The sequence below is a fragment of the Eretmochelys imbricata genome, chromosome 14 (assembly GCF_965152235.1).
Source record: "Eretmochelys imbricata isolate rEreImb1 chromosome 14, rEreImb1.hap1, whole genome shotgun sequence".
NCBI classification, from domain to species: Eukaryota; Metazoa; Chordata; order Testudines; family Cheloniidae; genus Eretmochelys; species Eretmochelys imbricata.
Window position 1 is genome coordinate 38,758,156 of NC_135585.1, and position 27,480 is coordinate 38,785,635.

A 27,480-nucleotide genomic window follows, 5' to 3' on the forward strand; every position below is an offset into this window, starting at 1 on the left:
TTGGCACGAACACCGGAAATTTCGAAATTCTCGGCAAAGGAAAATTCAAAAAGTTGTTTCAGGGCATTTGAAAGGTTTTGTTCTGACTTGTTTCCTTACTATTTCAAAACGAGTCATTTCAAAACACACAATCAAAACGTTTTCTTCCCTTTTTTCCCCCAAATCAATCTGATGACAGAACTGCATATTCCGATGGCATAAGGTTTCCATCCCAGTGTCTCCGACCAGCTCTAGAACTAAAGGGTGAAGTTTTCAGAAACAGCGAGGAGACCCAATTCCCATTCATTTCAGTGGGGAAGGGGCTGATAGCAGGAGGCGTGGAGCAGGGGCAATGGGGAGTCTGGAGTCTCAGGAAAATGTGTTGGGGGGGGGTCTCCCCCTTTCTCCCCCATACCCAGGGGCTACTCTGCTGTTGACACAGGGGCTGGAGGGAAGCAGGTGCGCATGCAAGACAGACCAGCTGATCTGGAAAGGTCTATGCCAGGGGTTCTCAAACTGGGGGTTGGGACCCCTCAGGGGTCATAAGGTTATTACATGGGAGGGGATCGCGAGCTGTCAGCCTCCACCCCCCCAAACCCCGCTTTGCCTCCAGCATTTATAATGGTGTTAAATATATTTTAAAGTGTTTTTAATTTATAAGGGGAGTCGCACTCAGAGGCTTGCTATGTGAAAGGGGTCACCAGTACAAAAGTTTGAGAACCACTGGTATATACTAACCAGCTTCAACTTCTCCATCTGGTGGCTGCATCCTCCTGGCAGCCCACACCCTGGTCCCATCTGTGCTGCATTCCAAGCCAGGAACAGACTCAGCCAAGGATGAGACTGGAGGGAGGGGAAGAGACCAGATCCCTTTCATCTACTGAGAGCATCATACCCCTCACCCTCTCTTGGATAGAAGCAGAAGGGTAAGATTCCCGCTCCTGGGTGGGGCTTAAACCTGCAACCTCTAGATCCAACAGTATGAGCTGCAATTGCCAGACGTAAGAGACCCAGGTGGTGTGCCCCATCATCAGGGGCCAGCTCAAAGCTCTACACGTTTCTGTCACTAGAGGGGAGAAAGCCACACTAAGCATGAGTTATATCAGTGTGTGTGAGGGGAACGTAGCAGAAAGGTAAGGGTAACTACAGTATTGCCAACCCCAAAGCATTCAGGCCCCAACCAAAAAATAAGGAGATTTAAAAAATAACGATAAATGATGGGGGGGGGGGGGAGTATTTTCTTTCTGGTTTTTGAGCCTATAGGAGGTCACATTTTCAAGCATCTCTGCAGTTTAGGAGGCTGGAAACTCAATGTTGTATTCTTGTGATTTTATCTCATGGCATTTGGTGCAGGAAATTTGGAGAAAAGGGCTTAATTTAAATGTTTACATAACTTCAGTCCTGAAACAGTGCGAGATTTTCAAACAACATACAAAACACAGTCCTCTTTCACTGCTGCATGGTATTCAAGCCTCCATTTTGCCTATCTCCAATGAAATGGCCCTAATCCATTGGCTAAATTTCAGCTCCAAATGGACACCAAACTACAACAACAATAATCTCCTTTGAGCCCAATAATTAAGGGTACAAGGGTTCCCACAGCCTTGTGAAAGAGCCACGTGCAGAGAAGGGTCAGTAGCAGAATTTGAACACAGAATCTTCCGCCATCAAAGCACATATTTGAGCCTCTTGAGCTAAAGGAGGAACTTCAGCAGCTGGTGCCAGTAGTAGCCTCTTATCCTCTCTGAGGATAGAGGGTGCTGTGACACACACACACACTTTACAGGGGTCAAGAATAAAATCCCCACCTTCACTACATGAATCTCCAGGTGAAATCCTACACAGGAGGTCTGACTAGTGACCAAAGAGATCCCTTCTGGCCATACAATCTAGGTCTTTAAGTGTGTTACAATTAGCCCCTTGGGACGGATCATTTACACCTACACAGGGTGGGTGCAAAAGTCAACCAGATCAGAACGTTGGAGCTTTTGCATTTGCTTTGCACGGATGTGACCGGGCTGCAACAAAATGTGAGGCAGATGGAGAATTACACCCCACGATTTCAGAAGGGCAGGGTGGGGAAAGAGGCAAAAGCCTGGGGGAAGGAGAAAGGAAGAGTTAAAGTAGTGGTCTGTCCCAAGCAGGGACTCCGTGGAAAAGGCATTGTGGGGGGTTGTGTGTTGATGGTGTATCCCATGTGATTTCCATTTCCAGTCCCACCCAGCCTGGGCCACATGCAGAGGGTAAATCCGAGCCGCTCCTGTCCAGTGTCTCTCTGCTAATTTACACCAGCTGACCATCTGTCTCTGGTTTTTAGCCGATGTTTCAAAGCTAAACTATTTTCTACTCTTTAAACCCTTTCTCTTGGGCAGCCGACACAAAACTTCTTAGTCAACCACAAAAGCACGTTCTGTGGAGTTGATAACACATGCCTTGAGTCGCTGAAAATTGCCTCCGTTTATTTTCACCCACTTCTACCAATTTACAACCCAGCAGCAGGTTCAAATCATTCCCTCCGTTGTACATTGCCATGCATTCATTGACACAGATGTTCTTTTGCCCATTTGCCCAGCTGGGTTAGTTAATGGTTAAGAGTTAATTGTTGACTCAAAACTCTTGCAGTTAGTTATTTGCAAAGGGGGCCACCTCGTTTCCAAATCACTAATATATTAAACCTCCTAGTCTGGAGCTGCTATTAAGCTTCTGTATCTATGTTAACTGGCCATTTATACCTACTGTTTCCTGTCTCTTAGCCAATTTCCAACCCAGAATAGAACTTTACCTCTCATCCCATCATTATTTGGTTTTCTTAATAGCCCTTTGTGAGGGGCTTTGTCAAAGTTTTTGAAAGTCCAAATTAAACCTGTCTACTGCTTCTCCCTTATCCACTATTTGCCCTAGTTCTCCACCTGGAGTACCCGTACCCCTGGAGGTACACAGAGGCCTTCCAGTGGACACAGCAGCTCCTTTAGATATTTGCCTAGTTTTACAACAGGCTACATAAAAAGCACTAGCGAAGTCAGGACAAACTCAAATTTCATACAGACAATGACTTGTTTCTACTGCTCTATAGACTATACAGTGAAATGTAAGTACAATATTTATATTCCAGTTGATTTGTTTTCTCATGGTATGGTAACAATGAGAAAGGAAGCAGGTTTTCAGTAATACTGTGCTGGGAGCCTTTTACATTTTTAAGTCTGATTCTTTTAAGTAAGCCGTTTTAAGTGAGGTGAAGCTTGGGGGTAGGCAAGACAAATCAGACTCCTGAAAGGGGTAAGTAGCCTGGAAAGGTTGAGAGCCGCTGGGTTAGTGAACTCTGATAGCTTAGAGCAACATGATGTTGCTCTGCAGAAGCTATGCTGGTTAGTCTCGATCACATAATACTGACCTATCAGCCTATGAAGCTGAGGGTTTATAACCGTCTTTAAATATTGCTGGAAAGAGATTTTCCAGATACTGAAATCAGGTTCACTCATCTGCAATTCCAAGGGCCAGAGCTCTTTACAAATGTATTCGCTACCCTTCAATCCTATGTTCTAGCAGCTGATTTTCATGTCTGATTGCATTTTCTTTTGGTGTTGGCAACATATTTCTCTTTCTCTAGCAAAGACACTTCTGCGAGCGCTGGCTAATTAAATCCCACCTTTCCGTGCATGATCATACAGAGGCTTTTTGAAATCCAATTTACATTCCCCCCCAGAGCCAACCGCAGCTCCATGCCGCCTTCAGCAAGTTAAATCACACACAGACACACACAGAGGAGAATGCTAACTTCTGGATCCACTCATGCAAACAGGAGCAAGAGCCCGGGCTTGCCAGTGACAGCAGCAGCTCGGGGACTCGCGGACCCCCGGGGAGCAGAGATTATGGGGAGGGTAACGAGGAGCCATTTTTACAGTCTGGCCACAGCCAAGACTGAATTCTCTTTCTCTCAATCACCTGCAGGCTCCGGCTCAGGAGCTGGTGTGGGCAGAGCCCGGGGCAGGTCCCAGCCACCGGAGAGAGTCCCAATCTGGGCTGGGCGCAGAGGGCGCTTTGCTGAAGGTCTTTCCCTGGCGCAGCAACTGCTCAGTCCTGGCTCCTGGGTCACTATGGACGCAGCTGCTGGCACTCAGCGTCTGACCCAGGAAGCTCAGCCCCCTGATATCCTGAGCGAAGGAGAAGAAGAAGCAAATACAGAGGAAGAGAGCAAAGGCATAAGCCAGAGCAGCCTCCCGTCCCTCCGCAATAACCAGAGCCCTCTGGTGGCACCAGCTCCTGGATCCGCATTGCTGCGCTCCCGCCGGAGCAGAACACGGCCCAAAGGGGGCGGATCTGGCCAGAGGGATTCTGCCCCCACCCCAGCCGCCTGCGGGGAGTGTGTGTCGGGAATCCGGGTCCAGCCAGGGCCGTGCTCGGCAGCCGGGCTCTCCAGGCCCCTGTGCCACGCAGCGCCCCGCGGGGAGCGGGGCTGGTCCCCGCCGGCCTCGGGAACCAGGCGTCAGGCCGGATGCTGGGCGGGTGTAAATCAGCATCGCTCGGCTGACTTTGTGGAAGCTATGGCTGGTTACACCCGCTGGGGATCTGGTCCCCATTGCCTCCCATGGAGCGATGCTAATTTACACCCGCTGGGGATCTGGTACCCATTGACTCCCATGGAGCGATGCTAATTTACACCCGCTGGGGATCTGGTACCCATTGACTCCCATGGAGCGATGCTAATGTACACCCTCTGGGGATCTGGTCCCCATTGCCTCCCATGGAGCAATGCTAATTTACACCCGCTGGGGATCTGGTACCCATTGACTCCCATGGAGCGATGCTAATGTACACCCTCTGGGGATCTGGTACCCATTGACTCCCATGGAGCGATGCTAATTTACACCCGCTGGGGATCTGGTACCCATTGACTCCCATGGAGCGATGCTAATGTACACCCACTGGGGATCTGGTCCCCATTGACTCCCATGGAGCGATGCTAATGTACACCCTCTGGGGATCTGGTACCCATTGACTCCCATGGAGCGATGCTAATGTACACCCACTGGGGATCTGGTCCCCATTGACTCCCATGGAGCGATTCTAATTTACATCAGCTGGGAATCTAGCCCCATGGAGCTATGCTAATTTACACCCGCTGGGGTTCTGGCCCTCAGCACTTACATGGGGATCTTCAGCCAGACTGTTCCAGAACTTCACCTTGGGTGATGAAATCACTATTGACCCACAGGGCTCTGACTCAAGTAAGTAGAAGGTAGGGAGGGTGTGTGTGAGACAGATGCTCCCTGGAGTTTCCTTCTGAGCCACAGCAAATATGAGTCAGGACAGTGGGATAGGAAATGTATCCCAGATCTGGGAAAATGTATCCAAACTCCTGGGCAGGAAGGAGGGAATTTGTCTGGTTTTGGAGAAGGGTCTGTAATGCACAAAAGACTCTGGTGCTGTGTTTATAACCCAGCTGCTCTGGGCAAAGGCATCAGGTATTAGACATGGACACAATGAGGAGCACTGGGACAGAGAAACACACACTGTGTGTGTAGATCAGATGATAGGTGGTATTAGCAGAAGGCAGGTCTTGAAAGAGAAGAGTGACAGAGGATCAGGATGGGTTAGGCCGGAAAGAGTTCAGTGGGACAATATTGCCACCTTTCTCAGAGGGTAGTGACTATTTATTATTTTATTACCATAGCACATAGGAGCCACAGTCATGGGCCAGAACCCTGTTGTGTTCGGCGCTGTAAAAACACAGAACAAAAAGATAGCCTCTGATCCAAAGAGCTTATTAATGAATTGCAATCATTGGGCTCGGGTATGTGGGTTTAGCACAGAAAAGTGTGTGGGGGGGAATCTGTGGGGAAAAATTCAGAAGCCACTTGCAAGTAGGGTGACCATACAGCAAATGTGAAAAATTGGGAGAGGGGATGGGGGAGGTAATAGGAGCCAAAAATCAGGACTGTCCCTATAAAATCAGGACATCTGGTCACCCTACTTGCAGGTCACCGACAGTGGTAGAGGAGGGGAAAGGTACAGGGACATGAGGTCTAATCCTCTCTCTCTGTGAACAGCATATAGTTGGATGGGTTTTTATTATGGAGGTACCAGTTGCAGCTCCATGGTGAAGGCTGAGTTACATATTATGCTTAAAGAGGATGAGTCCTTTGCTCTGGTACAAATGAAAAATGCAAGGGATCCCCCCATAAAATTGATAGCAGGGAATTCATTTTCTAAGAATTTTCAAGTAAATCTGTTAACTAGTTGAGGAGTAGTTTAGATCATAGGCACAGCTCTGCTAACTCAGTTGGTAGCGCATGAGACTCAGTCTCATGGGTCATGGGTTGGAGCCCCACGTTGGGTGGTAGGTTTGGCCCCTGATGGAAGACAGGATACTGTGCTATGGAAATGTACAGTTAGGAAACCTAAATCACCTTAACTCAGCCTTTCAGCCTCCCAAGCGCTTAGAAGTAGTCACTTTGCAAATTAATCGGTGACCAAACAGTAAGGATTAATTTTCTTGATCTGCAACATATTTTTGTCAGTCAGTAACAAAGTGAAGGAAAGCAGCCCAGTCCAACAGGTAGACCACTGGACTGAGGGGTCAAAAGGAGTGAATTCAAGCCAGTGAGTCACTTTGCAAACTTGGTCAAGTCACTTCACCTCACTGTGCCTCAGCCTTACCAATCTGTAAAATGGGAACAATGTTACATACATCTCTCTTTACAACACGCCTTGAGATCTAGGTTTCAGAATCATTACACATAGCTTGACACAAGAACAAGCACAAGGAAACATTACACACACTGACTAAGTGAAAGACAGCTACTGCCTGTTGCAAAGTGATCACTTTAGGGCATCAGCTGTTTGTCTTTGCCCAATTTAAAGGGCCAGTGTCACAAAAGGCATTCGGGGGGGGGGAAATTCCAAAAAGAGGGCAATCTTCCAGTAGAGAGAATTAATAGAAAATAAGAAGCTTTGAGGGAAGGGAGCAATGGTACTTAAGTTATGCTTTGGCTTGTAATGTCATCACTTGATTAATAATAATAGTACTTTTCAATGGGAGTTTTTTTTTACAAAGGATCATTGACCCCAGTTTACAGATAGGGAAACTGAGGCATAGACCAATGTGACTGCCCCAAAGTCACTTAGCAAGTCAGAGCCAGGAATAGAACCAATGTCTTTAGGGTCTTAGTCCAGTGTCATAGCCACTAGGTAACACTCCCTATTATAGCAACTATTCCTACAAACTTTCTTTTCTAACCCATGCACGAACATGCTTCTTTGTAGCATCCAATTAAATTTTCCATGGGAACACCAAATAGATTGAATAGATGTATAGATTCCAAGGACAGAAGGGATCATTGTGTTCACCTAGTCTGACCTCCTGTGTAACACAAGCCATAAGATTTCCCTGAATCAATCCCTGTTTGAACTAGAGTTGACCTTTTAGAAAAATGTCCAACCTTGATTTAAAAATTGCTTATGCTGGAGAATTCACCACAACCCTTATTAAATTATTCTAATGGTTAATTACCCCCATTGTTAAAAACTTGTGCCTCATTTCTTGTCTGAATTGGTCTAGCTTCAGCTTCCAGGCACTTGATGTTGTTAGACCTTTGTCTGCTAGATAGAAGAGCCACTCAGTGGAGTCGCATCATACCCGCATTTAACTTACGCGAATTCAACTATACGCGCTCAGCAAAGAAAAAGAAAAATAACAATAACTCGCGGCGGTGGAGTACTGTACAGGAGTCGACGGGAGAATGCTCGGGGGGGGTCGATTTATCCTCGGGGGAAGATAAATCCTCTTGCCTCTAGATAAAGGGCTGCAGCCATGCAGTCCAGGAATGTATCAGAAGCACTAACGTTTCCTTCCTGTTTCTCTGTCTCAGACACGGTGCCTATTGCAAACCCTCTCCAAAGCCTCAAGGACGAAATCACCCTCTCCCTCTGCCTCGACTATTTCAGCGATCCCGTGACGCTAACCTGCGGGCACAGCTTCTGCCTGGCCTGCATCAGCCTTTGTTGCAATGTAAATAGATTTCCCCCCTCCCCCTGCATACTTACAGTTTCTTTCTAGAATCTCTTCCCCAATGGCTCTGGAAACAGTTATCACTTTATTTGTGCACTTTCCCCTCTTTTAAAAAATTTCCCCTCTTTTAATATTTTTTGAAAGAAAGTGTGACCTTAAAAAAAATCATATTTTGGAATAAGAATAGGACATTGGATGTGGCCCAGCACACTCCTTAATCTGAGTTGAGGCAGAGGTGGGACGTATCGCTATTTGCAGTGTGGCCTCGTGGATAGCAAAGAGGAGTGGGGTGCAGGAGGCTGGATTCTATCCCTGGCTGTGTCACAGGCTTGCTCAGTGAGTTTTGGGCAAGTCACACTCCATGCCTCAGTTTCCCCATCTGTAAAATGGAGATAATGATATTGAACTCCAGTGTAAAATGCTTTCAGATTGATGAAGAGCATTATACAAGGGTAAGGCATAGTGCCAAGAGTTCCAGGTTCCATGTTGCTGGATGACTGTAGAGGCACACAGTGAAAGACAGTCCCTCTTGGGAACAGTTTACAATCAAACTACTGGCTGACCACACTTCACCTCAGTGCCTCAGTTCTCCATCTGTAAAATGGGCCTACACTTGAGGTGGCTGGCAGGTGAGGCACCAAAGCCAAAGAAACTGACAGAAGTTGGCCCTTGTCACAGAGTCACTGGGGTGATGCTCTGGAACTACTCCATATGAAGCCAGTCAGGACTCTGGGGGAGCCTCCTCTCTCTGAGCATACTGTCTCCAGGGCAAGAAGCTTACACAGCTTCAACCTTCCTGGATCTGACCTCAGAGCATTCAGCGTCCCCTTCCACACCGTGTGCTTCCCACAGTGAGTCCGCCCAGGCAGGCTCCTGAGGAAGCCAGAGGGTCCTGCACCCCAACTCCGCAGTCAGACGTGACTCACAGCTAGCCGATAAAACAGAAGGCTTATTATTCAACAGGAACTCAGCGTAGGACAGAACTTGTTAGCACAGAAATCAGTGACTTTCAGCCAAGTCCATCTTCGGGGAGGGGAGCCCAGAGCCAGGGCTCTGGCCCTCCCCCTGCACCCCAACCCAGCGGAGACTGAGCTTCCAGCTACCTGCCCCCGCCCCCCGCCTGTTGCTCCTCCTCCAGCCTTTTTTCTCGCCACCTGGGCCAAGAGTCACCTGGTCACATCCCCTTCCTGGGTCTCAGGTTACGAAGGGGCTGCCATAGCATCCATGCAGGCAGCTGAAGCAGCCCCTGCAAAAGTCACACACCCTTATTCCCACCACCTAGACATTGGTGCAATACACCGGGAAATTGAGGCACACACAGCATTCATGCAAAACAGTAAGACTCACATGGGCTCACATACAGCATAACAAGGGAAAATCCCCACTATGTCACAGCCCTTCCCAGCCTTGGTGTGGGAAACAGGAGCTGATGATGCACCTGACCTCCTAGGTAAGCTCTTTGAGATCTGCTAATGAAAAGTGCTATATAAAAGCTAGTGGTTGTATTATTCAGCTCTGGCCTTGATACTGCTTGTTTAATTTCTTTTGTTACCGCACCCATGGTCTGTATTTGTCAGATGAGCTTGAATAACATACTCACAATATCGAGTAATGTTCTAGGGGCAATAAGAACTTAAATGAGATCAGGCACATCCCATAACCAATGCTGCCAGCTCTCATGGGTTTATCACAAGTCTCATGATATTGATGTTTTATTGAAAGCCCCAGCTCTTGGGGACATGTCTAGCTATTTATCAAACTTATGTGGCCCCCCATTACCAAAGTATCCAAGTGATTACATGAAAATCTCAGCTCTCATTTTGTTAAAAAAGTACATTTCTGCCCCTTAGGGTTACAAAGACAAGTGTGGAAACCTAACTCAAGTGTATCCTGAGGACTCAAACCCCAGAAGGCAAAGACAAAGAACTCAAAATTTCTGTGACATAGGGGCAATCAATGATTTTGACCTCCTTTGTAAAGAACCCTATGGATGGTAAGTGCTACATAAGAACTAGAAAGTATCAATGATCATTATTTCAAAAATCTAGTGATTTTTCAAGCCAATCTTGTGATTGGGGCCTGACATGATTTTTGAACGTCTGATGTAGGCAATACCACACATCATCTCACCCAACTCTGGCATAAGAACGGCCATACTGGGTCAGACCAATGGTCCATCTAGCCCAGTATCTTGTCCACAATGGCCAGTGCCAGATGTGTCAGAGGGAATGAACAGAACAGGGCAATTATTAAATGATCTAGTCCCAGCTTCTGGTAGTCAGAGGTTTGGGGTCACCCAGAGGATGGGGTTGTGTTCCTAACCATTTTGTCTAATAGCCATTGATGGAGCTACCTTCCATGAACTTATCTAATTCTCTTTTGAACTCAGTTACACTTTTGGCCTTCACATGCTCTGGCAAGGAGCTCCACAGGTTGACTGTGTGTTTGAAGAAATACTTCCTTTTGTTCGTTTTAAACCTGCTTCCTATTAGTGTCATTGTGTTATCTGAAGGGGTCAGTTACACTTCCCTATTCACTTTCTCTACACCATTCATGACCGTATAGACCTCTATCATATCCTCCCTTAGTCATCTCTTTTCTAAGCAGAACAGTCCCAATTGTTTTAATCTCTCCTCACATGGAAGCTATTTCATACTCCTAATTATTTTTGTTGCCCTTTCCTGTAACTTTTCCCATTCTACTATATCTTTTTTGGGATAGGGTGACCAGAACTGCATGCAATATTCAAGGTGTGGGCATACTGTTTAATTATCATAATGGTCCCTTCTGACCTTAGTATCTATGAATCTATACCATGGATTTTTATAGTAGTATTATGATATTTTCTTTCCTATTAGCTATCTGGCATCTCCTATCTGGCTGGGATCATTTAGCTGAGGATTGGTCCTGCTTTGAGCAGGGGGTTGGACTAGATGACCTCCTGAGATCCCTTCCAACCCTGATATTCTATGATTCTATGATCTCTTTCCTAATGTTTCATTCTGTTAGCTTTTTTTTTGACTGCCACTGCACACTGAATAGATGTGTTCAGAGAACTAGCCACAATGACTCCAAGATCTCTTTCTTGAGTAGTAACAGCTAATTTAGACCCCATCATTTTGTATGTATAGTTGGGATTGTTTTTTCCAATGTGTGTTTCTTTGCACTTACCAACATTGAATTTCACCTGCCATTTTGTTGCCAAGTCACTCAGGTTAGTGAGATCCCCTTGTAAATCTTTTTGGTCAGCTTTGGACTTAACTATCCCAAGTAATTTTGTATCATCTGCAAACTTTGCCACCTCCTTTTCCAGATAATTTATAAATATTTGAACAGCACAGGTCCCAGTACAGATCCCTGGGGACCCTGATATTTACCCTTTTCCATTGTGAAAACTGACCATTTATTCCTACCCTTTATTTCCTGTCTTTTAACCAGTTACTGATCTAGGAGAGTACCTTCTCTCTTGTCCCATAACTGCTTACTTTACTTAAGAGCCTTTGGCGTGGGGCCTTGTCAAAGGCTTTCTGAAAGTCCAAGTACACCGGGTCACCCTTGTCCACATGCTTTTTGACACTCTCAAAAAATTCTAATAGATTGGTGAGGCATGATTTCCCTTTACAAAAGTCATGTTGACTTTACCCCAGCAAATCATGTTCATCTATGTGTCTCATAATTCTGTTCTTTACTATAGTTTCAAGCAGTTTGCCTGGTACTGAAGTTAGGCTTACTGGCCTGTAATTGCCAGGATCACCTCTGGAGCCTTTTAAAAAAATCGGTGTTAAATAAGCTATCCTCCAGGCATTTGGTACATTGGTTGATTTAAGTGATAGGTTACATATCACAGTTAGTAGTTCTGCAGTTTCACCTTTGAGTTCCTTCAGAACTCTTGGGTGAATACCATCTGGTCCTGGTGACTTATTACCTGTTTAATGTATCAATTTGTTCCAAAACCTTCTCTATTGACACCTCAATCTGGGACAGTTCCTCAGATCTCTCACCTGAAAAGAATGGCTCAGGTGTGTGAATTTTCTCCACATCCTCTGCAGTGAAGACCAATGCAAAGAATTCATTGAGCATCTCCACAATGACCTTGTCTTCCTTAAATGCTCCTTTAGCGTTGTGATCATCCAGTGGCTCCACTGAGTGTTTAGCAGGCTTCCTGCAACTGATATACTTAAATAAAATTGCGGTTGGTTTTTGTGTCTTTAGCTAGTTGCTATTGAGATTCTTTCTTGACCTGTCTTATTATACTTTTACATTTGATTTGCCAGAGTTTGCTCCTTTCTATTTTCCTCACTAGGATTTGACTTCCAATTTTTAAAGGATGCCTTTTTGCCTCTAACTGTCTCTTTTGCTCTGCTGTGTAGCCATGGTGGCATTTTCTCATCCTCTTACTGTTTTTATTAATTATTATTAGGGGTATACATTTGGTTTGAGTCTCTATACGGTACATCAGGAAACAATCACCCAATGGAGGAAGCTTTAAATTCACAGTAGCTTTCCTGTGTAGACAAACCCTCAGACTCCAGATCTTCAAACTTTAGATCCTCCTCAGTTTAGCCACTTGTCTGCACTGATACGTGACATTCACATGTTCTTTACTCCATTCAAACCACTGAAAACACATTAGTTCAATTTCACCATGAACTGGTAATTTGAAGGCACCGAGGCTGGTTGAAAACCAGGAAGGAAAATGTGAATGTATTTTCAGTTATCCCCTCCTCTGTTTTTTCACCAAAGATTGAAATGTCCATTGAATTTGAATTCAAACCCAGAGCTGCAGCCAAGGCTGTGTATTTCTGAGAGCCCGATTCCTTTGGAGTATGCCTGGGGGAAGCCAGTGGGGAACTAGGGGCATGGCTCCCTGAGAGGCAGGGAGTTTGGAAGGTGGTGGGGGTGGCTAAGAGACGCTCAAGCTCCAGTAGCCACTAGGGTGGCCACCACCCAGCACAGCCCCTTTTCTGAGGTAGCTGGCCCAGACCAAGTGGTTCGGATGTCCCGGTCTTTTATACCTCAGAGGTGACAACCCTAGCAGCCATAGCTTGGGAACCCCTGGCCTAGAGCATTGACTGAGGTGGATGGGGAGCCAGGTCAACCGTGGCTGAGTGAGGGGGATAGATCCAGGGGACTAGCTAAGGAAAGGGTCAGGCCTGGCAGGGGGCAAACCAAATTGAGAGAGGCCTGGCCATGTGTTGCTGGTGGGCTTACCCCAGGTGTCCAGCGGCTGGGGAGGGGCAGGTCTGGCTGGGGGCAGAGTGGGAGGAGGCCTGGCTGCTTTGGGGCTGACTGAGGTTGTGGGGGGTAGGTCTGGCTGGCCGGTTGAACAGGGTCAGGCCTGGCTGAGGGTTGGGGATGAGTCAGGCCAAGCTAGGAGAAATCTGGCTGGGGCTGGCAGGGCAGGCTGGTTGGCATGGAGAGGGGGCAGACCTGCCTTCCTAGGGGTTGGAGGAGGGAGGGCAGGCCTGGCTGGTCAGGGAAGGGTTGTTGGGGGTCAGGCCTGGCTGGGGACAAATGGTAGGCTAGGAGAGGATTGGGGAATGGGATGGGGCTGATGGGGGGGAAGGACAGTGGTAGTAGGGGAGCCTGGGGGATTGGGGAGCTGGCTGGCTGGTGAACAGAGCAGACTGGATTGGTGGGGTGGGTTTGTTGGGCCTTTGATTCTTCCCTCAAGAGGCATAATTTTTTTTTTTTTTTTTTACAAGTTGCCAACCAAAAATCCAGAGAAATAATCAGCCTGGCAGAGAGGAGCCTGATGGGAAATGTAGACAGGTAAACTGAGGCCGAGAGAGGGGCTGGGACCTGCCCAAAAGCCATAGAGGGGTCAAAGGCCCAGCCATTAATAGAACTCAGGAGTCCTGACTCCCAGGTCCTTCTGCTCTAACCACTAAATGCCACTCTCCTCCCAGAGGTGGAGAGGGAACCCAGGAGTCCTGACTCCCAGTCCCCTGCTGTTCTAACCCGTAAACCCCTCTCCCCTTCCACAGCTGGGGATAGACCCCAGGAGTCCTGACTCTGAGCCCTCCCTGCTGCTCTAACCAGTGACCCCCTTTCCCCTCCCAAAGCTGTGGATAGAACCCAGGAGTCCTGACTCCCAGCCCTCCCTTGCTCTAACCACTAAACCCCTCTCCTCTCCCAGAATTGGGGATAGAACCAGGAGTCCTGACTCCCACCCCCTCTTTTTTAACCCATTTAACCCCAACCTACCTGGTGCTCCTGCTGGGAAACAGGGGAAGCCCCATGCCCCAACCCCATTTCTCCCGGAGGAGCACCGGGGGCGCGGGGCGCAGAGGGGACTGCAGATGGAAGGGGTGGGGAGGGGCCCCCATTTGCTCTAGTCAAGGGCCTCAGAAACCCCTAGTCCACCTCTGACCCCAGGCGTCCTGATTCCCAGCCCCCTGCTGCTCTAACCACACTACCCTTGTAGAGCTGGGGACAGAACCCAAGAGTTCTGACTCCCAGCCCCCTTGTTCTAACCACTAGACCCCACTCCCGTCCCAGGGCCCTGGTCAGAACCCGGGAGTCCTGACTCCCAGCCCCCTTGTTCTAACCACTAGATCCCACTCCCGTCCCAGAGCCCTGGACAGAACCCAGGAGTCCTGATCCCAGCCCCCTTGTTCTAACCACTAGACCCCACTCCCGTCCCAGGGCCCTGGACAGAACCCAGGAGTCCTGACTCCCAGCCCCCTTGTTCTAACCACTAGACCCCACTCCCGTCCCAGGGCCCTGGACAGAACCCGGGAGTCCTGACTCCCAGCCCCCCGTTCTAACCACTAGACCCCACTCCCGTCCCAGGGCCCTGGACAGAACCCAGGAGTCCTGACTCCCAGCCCCCTTGTTCTAACCACTAGACCCCACTCCCGTCCCAGAGCCCCGGACAGAACCCAGGAGTCCTGACTCCAGCCCCCCGTTCTAACCACTAGACCCCACTCCCGTCCCAGGGCCCTGCACAGAACCCAGGAGTCCTGACTCCCAGCCCCCTTGTTCGAACCACTAGACCCCACTCCCGTCCCAGGGCCCCGGACAGAACCCAGGAGTCCTGACTCCCAGCCCCCTTGTTCTAACCACTAGACCCCACTCCCGTCCCAGGGCCCTGGACAGAACCCAGGAGTCCTGACTCCCAGCCCCCTTGTTCTAACCACTAGACCCCACTCCCGTCCCAGAGCCCCGGACAGAACCCAGGAGTCCTGACTCCAGCCCCCCGTTCTAACCACTAGACCCCACTCCCGTCCCAGAGCCCCGGACAGAACCCAGGAGTCCTGACTCCCAGCCCCCTTGTTCGAACCACTAGACCCCACTCCCGTCCCAGGGCCCTGGACAGAACCCAGGAGTCCTGACTCCCAGCCCCCTTGTTCTAACCACTAGACCCCACTCCCGTCCCAGAGCCCCGGACAGAACCCGGGAGTCCTGACTCCCAGCCCCCTTGTTCTAACCACTAGACCCCACTCCCGTCCCAGGGCCCTGGACAGAACCCAGGAGTCCTTACTCCCAGCCCCCTTGTTCTAACCACTAGACCCCACTCCCGTCCCAGGGCCCTGGACAGAACCCAGGAGTCCTGACTCCCAGCCCCCTTGTTCTAACCACTAGACCCCACTCCCGTCCCAGAGCCCCGGACAGAACCCGGGAGTCCTGATCCCAGCCCCCTTGTTCTAACCACTAGACCCCACTCCCGTCCCAGAGCCCTGGACAGAGCCCAGGAGTCCTGACTCCCAGCCCCCTTGTTCGAACCACTAGACCCCACTCCCGTCCCAGAGCCCTGGACAGAACCCAGGAGTCCTGACTCCCAGCCCCCTTGTTCGAACCACTAGACCCCACTCCCGTCCCAGAGCCCCGGACAGAACCCGGGAGTCCTGACTCCAGCCCCCTTGTTCTAACCACTAGACCCCACTCCCGTCCCAGAGCCCCGGACAGAACCCAGGAGTCCTGACTCCCAGCCCCCTTGTTCTAACCACTAAACCCCACTCCCGTCCCAGGGCCCTGGACAGAACCCAGGAGTCCTGACTCCCAGCCCCCTTGTTCTAACCACTAGACCCCACTCCCGTCCCAGGGCCCTGGACAGAACCCAGGAGTCCTGACTCCCAGCCCCCTTGTTCTAACCACTAGACCCCACTCCCGTCCCAGAGCCCCGGACAGAACCCAGGAGTCCTGACTCCCAGCCCCCTTGTTCTAACCACTAGACCCCACTCCCGTCCCAGAGCCCCGGACAGAACCCAGGAGTCCTGACTCCCAGCCCCCCGTTCTAACCACTAAAGGCCACTCCCCGCCCAGAGGAGGGAGAGAACCCAGGAGTCCTGCCTGTAGCTAGCCACGAGAGAGCGCTGCGCTGTCTATTGCTGCAGGACCCAGGCGAGCCTTCCCCTCTCCTCCCTCTTCCTCGGCTGCCTGCCCGGCGATTGGCATCTCCTCCGGGCTCGCCTGCGCTCGCTGCGGTGCAGAGCCACCCCTGCCCGGCGGCCCCGCTCCGGCCCGCGCCCCGCGGGAGAGGCGGCTTCGGCGGCGGCCCCTGCAGCCCCTTGTGCGTTTGCAGCTGCAGCCATGGAGGGCGCGGCCGGGCCGGCCCGCAGCCTGCAGGACGAGCTGACCTGCCCCGTGTGCCTGGAGTACCTGCGGGACCCGGTCATGGTCTCGGACTGCGGGCACAACTTCTGCCGCGCCTGCGTCACCAAGTGCTGGGAGGACTCGGAGCGCAGCCTGGGCTGCCCCCAGTGCCGGGAGCCGGTCCCCCACCGCCTCTTCCGGCCCAACCGGCCCCTGGCCAACATCGTGGAGATCGTCAAGCGCTTCGGGGCCCAGGCGGCCGCCGGGCCGGGGGCGGCCGGGGCCGGGGTGTGCGAGCGGCACGGGGAGGCCCTGAAGCTCTTCTGCCAGGAGGACCGGAAGCCCGTCTGTCTGGTTTGCCACCTGTCCTGGGACCACCGAGCCCACCGGGTGGTGCCCATAGAAGAGGCTGCCCGGGGCTGTGAGGTAGGAAAAGCCGCCCGGTGCCTCGGTGCTGGAACTAGGGGTGCGTCCGCACCCCGCTGGCTTGAAGCGGTTTCCATCCTATACAGCCCGGGTTCTCATCCGTTTTCTTTCCGAGGCCCCTCCAACCTGCTATAACAACTCCACGGCCCACCGGAGAGTCCCAACAACCGCTTTTCTGCATATAACGGCCAGGCCCGGCTTAGGGGGTAGCAAGCCGGGCAGTTGATGGAGGCCCCACACCAGAGGGGGCCGGCAAAGCTATGGTGCTCGGGCTTCAGCATCAGCCCCGGGGTGGCCGGGCTCATGGACCTGTGCTTCAGCTCTGTGGGGGGGGGCTTCGTCTTTCTTTCCAGTGAGTCTAATGCCAGCCTTGCTTCGTGGACCCCCTGAAACCTGCTTGTGGCCCCCCCCCCAGGGGTCCCGGACCCCTGGTTGAGAACTGCTGGTGTACGGGGTTTCCAGTTTGGTTCAGTGGCTCTCAGCACTCCCCGGGGCTATACACGTTGTGCCAGCTCCCCTGAGCTGGTATGTTGCTAGGGTTTCCAACCTGGAGTCTCCAGGAATTAAAGATGAATCTTTAATTCAAGATTCTGGCATGCAATTAAACCTCCAGGGATATCTCCAGGGCTACATCCCACCAAAATTGGCAACCCTATAGGGGCAAAATCGTGAGGTATGGCTTTGCCTGGGAGAAGTGTCTCTTGGGTGGCTTGCACAGGCCAGGGTGTGTTTTATCTTCTGCAAGGTAATCCTGTATTAAGAAGGAATCTAAATCGGGTGTTAAGGAAGCACGTCAGTCCTGCGTCTGGCTGAAGGAAACAGGCTGCTCTGATTATTTTCCTTCCTTCCTCTAATCAGCTTTCTTTGGATAGCCTGATCTTGGAGTCATTGTGGATAGTTCTCTGGAAACATCCACTCAATGTGCGGCAGCAGTCAAAAAAGCTACCAGAATGTCGGGAATCATTTAGAAAGGGGTAGATAATAAGACAGCAAATATCATATTGCCTTTATATAAATCCATGGTACACCCACACCTTGAATACTGCGTGCAGATGTGGTCGCCACATCCAGCTATATTGGAATTGGAAAAGGTTCGGAAAAGGGCAACAGAAATGATTAGTGACGTAAAACAAACACAATCAAATTTATTGCAGGCCTTTGTAACTGAGACAGGCTCCTACTGCAGGGTGAGGCCTAAATGCTAGCCCCAAAGTCTGGATCGGAAGCAGATTTTTATGAGAATTTGAGGGGATCTCTGGAGCTGGGGATTTAAGGTGGGGGGCGAAGGTTAGAGAAAAGGTTTAGAAAACCTGACCTGAGAGGAGAGGTTAAAAATCTGCACATGTTGCCTTGGGAAAAGAAGAGTGGGAGGAAAACCCTAATAAGTTTTCAGTTCTGTTAAGGGCTATTATAAAGGGGACAGTGATCATTTCTTCTCCATGTCCACAGAAGGCAGGACAAGAAGCAATCTTGTCTGCAGCAAATCTAATCTGCAGCAAAGGAGATTTCAGTTAGATATTAGGAAAAACTTTTTAACTGTCAGGGTAGTTAAACTCTGGAATAGGCTTCCCAAAGGAAGTTTTGAAATCCCCACCATTGGAGGGAATGGCCAACACCTGTCAGGGATTGTCTAGGTTTACTTGGTCCTGCCTTAGCATGGGCAGGGATGAGATGAATTCTTGAGGTCCCTGCCAGCCCTACATTGCTATGATTCTATGTCTAGGGGTTTGAGGGGAGGGGGGCAATGTTTGGTTCCAGTTGTGGGAGGAGCAGAGCTGGACGTAGGGGGTGTTCCAAGCTGGGGGGATCGGTTTGGGTGTCGTGTTGGAATGACTGAGGGTATGTCAGGAGGGGTGGGAGATTTGGAGGCAGGGGCTGGGAGCTAATTTTGGGGCAGTGTTTTTGCTGCCATGTCTGGGGATGTTCAGAGCTGGGGTTTTAAGGGATGCGTGGATTTGGACTCGGTTTTTGAAGTAGGTTGGAGGGGCTAGGACTTGGTTGCAGTGGGTTGTTTTGGGCAGGATGGATTTTTTTGGTATGTCAATACATGACGGAATTTCTGTCTGGGAGGTAAAACGAAGAGGGCTCCTCTATTTCCAATTGTGCCTGGGGTTTTTTGTCCCTCTTCCTCCCCCCCCCCCTCCCCCGGTTGAAGATCCATTTGTCCTGTTGTCTCCTCTTCTCACATCTGCATGGTTGAGCATGAAGTGTAGCTAAGAAACAAAGTCCCAGAGAGGCCTACGTCTTGCCCTCAGACATGCGAGTGAGCAGTCCCAATGGCTCCTAGGGAAGCTGTATGTGTTTTTGGCAGAATTTGTGCCTGGATTTGTTGGGCTACGTAAAGGATAAAGAATAACAAGGTCGGTATTTTAACAACATTCTATAAATCGGTGAGATGCCCTCACCTGGGATACTGTATTCATTTCTGGTCAAGCAGTAACAGAAGGGGTTTACAGATGGGCATAGAGCATGATCTGGACTCCAGAGAGACTTGTGAATGGGCAGGATTTGTCAGCGCTGGGGCTGCTCAGTTTAGAGAGAAGATAAACAAGAGGGACAGACCCCCCGGGACTCCCACGCCTATCAAATCGCCCCCGTCCCCTGACTGCCCCGACCCCTATCCACACCCCCACCCCTAACTGCCCCCGGGACCCCACCCCCTATCCAACCCCCTCTGCTCCCTGTCCCCTGACTGTCCCGACCCCTATCCACACCCCGTCCCCTGACAGCCCCCCCGGGACTCTCACGCCTATCCAACACCCCCTGCTCCCTGTCCCCTGACTGCCCCCCGGGACTCCCTGCCTCTTAGCCAACCCCCCCTCCCCGCCCCCTTACCGTGCTGCTCAGAGCAGTAGGAGCTCGCAGCCCCGCCACCCATGCTGCCCGGGGGAGGGAGGATGGTGGGGGAGGGGCTGAGGGCTAGCCTCACCGGCAGGGAGCTCATAGGCCAGGCAGGATGGTCCTGCGTGCCAGAGTTTGGCCACCTCTGCTCTATGAGCTAGAATAAGGTTTGCCTGGGGGCAGACTAGCCCATAATTCCCTACTGCAGGGTTTATCGCACCTTCTTGTGAAGAAGCTGGTGTTGGAGGCTGGAGATGGGCTCCTGGTCTGACCCAGACTGGCAATTCCTGTGTTCCTAAATTTGGGAACTTTGTGGCGAAACCATCCCAACAAAGATCCTTCTTGCTTCTTCCAGGAGGCGCCACAAGAGCATCTGGCCGGTCTGAGAAAAGACAGAGAAGAAGCCAAAGCCAATGAGGAGAAGAGAAGTGAGGAGCTGCTGGTATGTGCCAGAGCCGCCCTCCACCCCAGGTTTGCCTGGGATCAGAGTGCCCTGAGTGAGACGGCAAACGCAGGGCCTGTTTCTCTGTAGCCCCTGGGGGTGATGGGGAGAGAGAACATGGGCTGGCTGGCTGGAGAGTTTGGTTCAGTGCAGGTGGACAAGGTTTTGAGAAAAATCCATGCTGTTGCTGTTAGCAAAGGTGCAGATGCCCTTGCATATGCTGCTGCTGTTGTCTGCTCTAAGAACTGCCTGTCTGCAGAGCTCAGCAGCCATATTGTTCTCTGGGCTGCTGGAAACCATCACAGAGGAGGCACGCACGCTCTGCTACCCCTCTGATACGGACTTCACTTTAGTTCCTTCTCTGTGCCCCTTTTCCCCTCCCTTCCCTCTTCCCTCACCGGGATGAGGAATTGGTCATCTGGCCAGACTCCAGGTCACCTCCCTCTCCACGGCTGGGCTTCTGTGGAAAGGTGAGGGCTTCTGGTCTCTCCTGAACTCTGCCCACTCACAATCTCCAAACGAAATTCCATTTGCAGTGCATGGAGCATATCTTCATAATAGGATCATCCCTCTCCCTTGTCGCCTATTGTGGTCAGCGGTAAAATGTTTATCAAGGATGACTTCTACCTTGTAATCACTAGGCTTCAGAGTTAACATGATTTTGATACATGGTGACAGTTCATGTCTCTGAGAGATATTGTTTCAGGCTGTTTGCAGACTCAAGTAACCCTTACTGCATCATTCACACTTTCTGTTATTTTTTTGTCACTGTCAGGGAAAAAAAAAATAGAAACTGAACCTCAGATTTTGGGGCACAAGATGCAGAGACTAGGGAAAAGTGACAGGTTAACGAGCTACTGCTAAAGGGCTTGATCCTGCCCTGAGGATCCTGCTCTGTCCTTTCTCTTTAAAGAAGTCTCCCCATCTGCTGAGAGACTACTTATGGTCTGTTACCGAGCCACCCTCTCTGTAATTGCAGAAACAGACAGAAGCCGAGAGACAGAAGATCCTCTCTGAGTGTAAGGAGCTGCGTGGGTTCCTGGAGGAGAAGGAGCAGTTCCTGCTGTCCCGGCTGGAAGCGCTCGACGGAGACATTGCCCAAAGAAGGGATGAGAGTGTTTCTAAACTCTCAGAAGAAATTTCCCACATTGACAAACTGATCACTGAGAAGGGAGGAGAGACGGGGCAGCAGCCGGTGAGCCAGTCCGCGCAGGTGAGAGATATCGTAGGGTTACTATCATTATCTTCCATCTTGCCGATTAGAGGAAGGCAGAAAATGAGGCATGGAACAAAGCAAGTTGATTGCAGTGCTGGGACTAAAATCCAGGAGTTCTGACTCCCAGATACCCCATCTATAGACCTGGCTCCTCTCCCAGAGTTCGGAGTAGAACCCAGGAGTCCTGATCCACTGCAAACTCCTTCACTCGACAGGGATGTGTCTGTCATATGTATTCTGATCCATTCCCTGTCGGAGTCCAGGATTCAGAGTTCACAACATAATTGACACATACATTATCTAGATGCTACCTGGAGCCAGTCAACCCACTCCCCCTTTAAATTTATATTTTTTTTTAATCATCTAATTTTCACAGTAAGGAACACTTTTTAAAAAAATGCATTTGTTTTGGTCCATTTTGTTCCATGGCCAGATTTTGAACTTAAAGGCTTCAAAAGCTGTTTGTTACAAAAAAGGAAACAATTGAGATTTCTTGCATTAAAAACATCCATGAAATCTCAAAGTTGGGAAAAGAGAACTTAAAAAAAAAAAATAAAAAAATCATGGGGTAAATTTCAGCCAGCGTTCATGTTAATAGCTCAGTGGGACAAATTGTGCTCTCAAGTGGGACTGGTTGGTGTAAATCTACTGAGTCAGTCTAGCTTGACACTGGTATGAATCAGATCTGAATGCGGCCCCTGTTCACATAGGTCTGGTCTGCACCAAAAAATAGGTGGACCTAGCTACATTGCTCAGGGCTGTGAAAAATTTCGCACCGTGTGATGTAATTGGGTCAACCCAATCCCCACTAGAGATGCAGCTGGGTGGATGGAAGAATTCTTCCATCAACTTAGCTACCATCTCGCAAGGAGGTGGATTACTTGCAGCGACAGGAGGACACCTTCCGTTGATGTAGGACGTGTCTACGCTACGGTGCTTCAGCCGCAGTGCCAGAGCTGGGCTGCTCTAGTGTAGACGTGCCCATTGAACACCTTCCTCCCAGTCATCTGGAATCCCTCTGCAAACACAAGTGAGTTTAGCTTCGAAGCTAGAAGGGCACTGCTAGGCTTGCTCTACAGATAGGAAAGCTGAGGCAGAAAAGGACTGACTTTCCAAGCAAGCCAGTGGCAGGACAAAGAGTTGGAGCCAGGAATGCTGCACTGTAATGCCCCCCACCCCCCTAAGCTCATCCATCCGCACCACTTGAGCTCCCTGTTTAGCAGGATAGGGAGACTTGGGGGGATGGGGCTCTCGCTCCCAAGGCAGAAAATCTTTTCTTCTTGTAAAGTGCATGGGGAGATGCTTTCCCCTGTGGCCACCTCCCAGCTGACCCTTCTTGAGGCTGCTGAGAGCAAACATCCCAGCTGGAAGGAGCTGGAAGTTGCAGCTGCTCTCTGAACGGGAGCCTGTGTGTCAGACTCCAGTGGGGACTCCCCTGCAGGTCCAAGAGGCCTCCCCAGTCTGGGACACATTTCACTGACTTCCTCTTCTTTCTCCTCCTCTCTAGGGTGGTGGCGGCGGCAGCAGGATCGGGTAAGTCCTGGCCTCCATCTCCCTCCCCTTCACGCTCAGCTCGGCTTGGAAACAGCACTGAATGCCACGGAGTGCGACGCCCGTGATCATGTGTGCTGCTAGCAGCTGCCATAGCAAGGAGGGGAGGGGCTAGCTGCTATGTGACAGCCAATGGGATTACTCCTTTAGCTTCTGTGGTAGGGGCTTTGTCTTTTGGTGTTAGAGAGCCCAGGTTCTATCCCCGCTGGAGACCTGTGCTGTCTATGGTCCTAGTGTTTTATGTGAGACCCACTCTGGATCTCTGTCTCCTTTCTTTCCACATAACCCTGGGATTGGTGCCCCTTGTTCCTGGAGTAGCCCAGGGTGAGAGAACTGGGCTAGTGGGAATTCAGAGAGCTCTCGAACGGGTCTCCATTCCTGCCCTCCGAAGTCCTGTTCCAGGCCATTCGGAGCATGGGGTTGTAGTCACATGACTCACAACAACCCGGTTTGTCTTGCAAAGCTCAGATCCAAACTGGCCTGAGAGCTCCCAGGTTTCCTGGGGCCAGGCCTCAGGCCTGTTTCTAACCCTTCGTCCTCCTCTCTCTCCAGCAGCGAGAACTGGACGTTTCAGAAGCCGGAGCCTGCGTTTGCGGAGCTGGAAAAAAGACTCAGGAGTTTCTCTCAGAAAAGCGCCGTCCTGAAGGAAGTCCTGCTAGAGTTCAAAGGTGAATGGAAGCATCTGTGTCTTCTCTGCTCATAGCTGCCGTAATATTGGGGAGGGCTGTTACGTCAGTAGCTTACCTGGTCTCTCAGTCCCTAACTTATATCAGTCGGCCTTACCTGTGCCTGAGTCAGTGGTCTCTGTCTTGCCACCCTGTAATTTTAAAATCCGCTGCTAGACTAAAGCAGCAGCAACCCCGTGGTTAAGGTTGCAGCATGTGGTCCTCAAAATCACTTCACATCTCCTCCAGTGACCCCCTACCGCCACATATATGCTCCGTCCACATGTGCTGCTCCTTCTCTGAGGGCTTGTTTTATAGCAAGAGTTGGAAGAATTGGGTGTGTAGCGTGTCTCTCACTCCTTGCTGTGGAAGGCACTGTTCTGAGTTGGGTTGTGAGGACCTGGTGACAGTGTGTCTTGCAAGGGATAGGATACTTTCCCCTTCACTGGGCATTTCCTAGCTCTGAGGCTATAATGAAGCCTTAGACCAGTGGTTATCAACCCATGGCCGGCTTGTGGCCCAATCGGCACACAGTTGTGGCCCACGGGACATCCTCAGGGCCCTACAGGTAGTGTATATATTGTGTGGATGCAGCCCACATAACACACAGGGCTTGTCTAAAATCGGTGCCACTGCGATTGATGCAGCAGCATCGATTTAGTGGATCTGGTGGAGATGCAGTAAGTCGAGGGCTGAGAGCTCTCCTGTCAACTTCAGTACCCAACCTCCCCAAGAGACAGAAGCTACGTTGATGGGAGAGCGTCTCCTGTCAACATAACACAGTGCTGTAAGTTGACTTAAGTTACATAACTTGCCTAACTTAGATCGACTTTCCTTGCTAGTGTAGACCAGGCCATAGGGAGCTGCATATACAGCCCACAATGGTAAACAGGTTGAGAACCACTGCCTTCGACACGGGATATTAAGCGGTCGTTGAAAGTCTTCCAACAGTGGCCTTTGTGCTAAAATGGAAACTCCTTCGTCTTCCAGTGTAATGGAAAAACTTGTTTCCCATTCCCTACCCCGGTTCAGTGGCAGAAGGAAAGCTTTCGTGGATATTGTTTCACTTTTTCAACCTGGTCTAGATGCTCATCCCCATGAAAGCCAGGGCTCAGTTCTCTCTCCTTTCATTCCCCTAGAAAATCTGCGCTTTGAGCTGGAGAACGACACAGGTAAGCCTCCGCCTCCCTCCACTGACTTCTTCCAGTGCCCCAGGAACAATGCTGGAAACTGACGTTAGCCCTGCTGCTGTGGCAGTAACAGTGCGGGTGTAGGCCTGGCGAGATGGCTGAAGGGAATTCAGCCAGAATCTCCCCTCAGCGTGGTGTTTCCCTTTTGGATAAGGAAACAAAATGCTGACGGCTGCGAAGCAGGGTGAGACAAACACCTGTTGCATTTCCTCAGCAGACCCCCTGAATTTCTTCCTGAATCTCCTGTTTTCTTAAAGGCAAACACAGTTTGGAAACTGTAAGAGCATGCAGCGTCTCTGGGCCCAGAGACCTCCCCTTTCCCCTGCAGCTTCCTTCATCTCTCAGGCTATTGCCTGGCCACAGATAGTACCACAGCTTAAAAGAGGGAAGATCTGGTGGCGTAAGGGGCTGTCCCCAGGGATGAGCTCTGCTGTTAAATCCCTGTCTCCCTCTCTCTAGCCGATATAACTCTAGACCTGGACACCGCAAATCCCTACCTGGTGCTGTCCGAGGATAAGCGCAGCGTGAGGCTGAGGAGCGCCCCGCAGGACGTGCCGGCCAACCCCAAGAGATTCGATTACTCCTTCTCTGTCCTGGGGGCTGAGGGCTTCACCTCGGGGAGGCACTACTGGGAGGTGGAAGTTGGGGACGGGGACAGCTGGGCCGTGGGGGCTGCCAGGGAGTCGGTGAGGAGGAAGGAGAAGATCGACTTCTCGCCCGAGGAGGGGATCTGGGCGGTGGGGCTGAATTGGAAGGGCAAGAACTGGGACCAATACCAGGCTTTCACCTCCCCTGAGACTCCCCTGTCCCTCTGCGAGAGGCCCAGGAAGATCGGGGTCTACCTGGACTACGAAGGGGGGTGGGTGGCATTCTACAACGCTGATAACATGGCCCCCATCTTCACCTTCACGGCCGCCTTCTCTGAGAAAATCTTCCCTTTCTTCTGGCTCTTCTACGTGGGCTCCTCCCTCACACTTTGCAACTGACACGCCTGGCCTGGTTTGCTCCTTAAGGGGACCTGCAAAGGGTGGGGGTCCTGGCCCCTCTGTTCTTTGTTGTTGTTGGGGTGTTTTTTTTGTTTTTTTGCTGCTTTCTGAGGCGTAAAGAGAGCCTGAAAGTTTGAAATGATCTTTTTCCTCCAAACTTTTCTCTTCTCATTACACTAGAAATTCAGAGCTTGTCTACCCTGGAAAATGCCATGGCCTGCTGGGAATCTCTGCTTAGATGCTGAGGAGCACAAGTTGTATTGCCTTTCAATGTGACTTGCGCTCCTAGGTGGTTTTTTAACAACCACCCCTCCCTCCCCCCCACACCTGTCCTGGAAGACTATAGCCCACTGGAGACCTGGCAGCCATATCAAAGAACCTGCTTGAGATGAAGTGAATTAGGTTATTCAGGCAGGTTGTTTTTTTTTAACACCCCACTAACTCAGTTGCCCTACACACACTTGGGAGAAAAGCTCTCTTTGTTAAAGATTCACCACTCCCACCTGCTCGTTTGAGCTCCTGATCCACATCTCTGAAACCTCCAGTGAGTCTGCCAGAGAAGACTAGACTTGATTCTCCTGATGTCTCAGTGGTAAATCAAGCTGTGTGGGGGAAGAAGGCATAAACAGCTGGGCCTTTTTTTTTGCACTTTGCAGGTCACCTTTTGCAAATGTAGCTGCTGCAATTCCCTCTCCCCTTCCTCCCCAGCCTTAGCAATAGGATGCTTTCTCTCATAACACAATGTTACCCCTTCTCCTGGCCACTAGCACGTAACAAGCGTAAAGCCTGCTTCCCCTTCTGTTGCTTTCCCTATGTTGTCAAATACCTAGTGAGTGTTATAGGGTTGCCCTTGATGTTGGTGTTTTGGGGCCTTATTGAGGCTGCTGGAAGCCCAGGGCCTCAGTTTTGCTCAGGCTTGTTGGGCATGAGCTGTAGGTGACCGAAGGGCTGGGGTGGGGTGGTGGTCTGTGATAACCTGCTGATCCACTGGTAAATGGAGCCAGCTTGTCTAGAGGCCATATTCTGGAGTTAATGTGAGATAAGCAAGGGCAATCGAACCCAGGGGGTCCCCTGAGGTTGGATGATGTTTTTGAGTTACACTAACACAACTGCAAGTTACAGCAGTCTGGAGTGACTCCAGTGTCAATTGAGAGCAGACTCCAGGAGTCAGTCCAGATTTGATTCCAGCCCTAAACCCCATTGATTTCAGGAGTTGCCCTGGTTGAACACAGATGCAACAGGGTAAAGTTAACCAGAGGGGTTTTCCCTCTGCTTGTATCTAAGTCCAGCCCAGCATTCACTCTAGCCTCTGTAACCCCATCAGTGTTGTGCCTCTCTGAACTGTCGCTCTGTTTCGTAGGAAAATAAAATTCACTGTGCAAATAGAAAAAGCTCCTGTGGGGTTAAGTATTTCACTGCTGCCTGCCTGGCATACAGCCTTATGCAGGCAACAGAGCTGCCCCAGACAGGAGCCTCCCTCTTCCGCTGCAGCTGGTGAGGACAGCAGGGGTGGGCTGAGTGTGATGGCTAATCCACAGGCACTAATGGATATTCGCAGCACTTGGGCTGAGCACTGCTATGTCCCCTTGGAGGGACTGCAGCTCTGCCCCGCTGTAACCCGGGCTGAGCTGCTTTCAT

General features: G+C 50.6%; 1 protein-coding gene across 2 annotated transcripts; it reads left to right on the plus strand.

Annotated features, from left to right (window-relative positions):
- The first annotated feature begins 16,334 nt into the window (after positions 1–16,334).
- On the plus strand, positions 16,335–27,233 carry LOC144275098 (E3 ubiquitin-protein ligase TRIM7-like). 2 transcript variants are annotated; one of them, XM_077834233.1, is made up of 7 exons: positions 16,335–16,951; positions 20,148–20,234; positions 21,214–21,429; positions 22,958–22,983; positions 23,554–23,669; positions 24,806–24,838; positions 25,316–27,233. In XM_077834233.1, the coding sequence occupies exons 1-7, from the start codon at positions 16,523–16,525 to the stop codon at positions 25,840–25,842; spliced, it is 1,434 nt and encodes a 477-aa protein (XP_077690359.1). In that variant the 5' UTR covers positions 16,335–16,522; the 3' UTR covers positions 25,843–27,233. The 2 variants fall into 2 exon arrangements, with proteins under 2 accessions (XP_077690359.1, XP_077690358.1); XM_077834232.1 differs by having other exon boundaries at positions 16,356–16,951; positions 21,214–21,447.
- Positions 27,234–27,480: the final 247 nt, after the last annotated feature.

Bases quoted from the DNA above. Each gene is read 5' to 3' on its own strand.
- LOC144275098 (XM_077834232.1), top strand. From the start codon at position 16,523: ATGGAGGGCGCGGCCGGGCCGGCCCGCAGCCTGCAGGACGAGCTGACC. The intron at 21,448-22,957 runs GTGAGAGATATC...CCTCCTCTCTAG, and splicing joins CGGTGAGCCAGTCCGCGCAG to GGTGGTGGCGGCGGCAGCAG. The intron at 24,839-25,315 runs GTAAGCCTCCGC...CCCTCTCTCTAG, and splicing joins TGAGCTGGAGAACGACACAG to CCGATATAACTCTAGACCTG.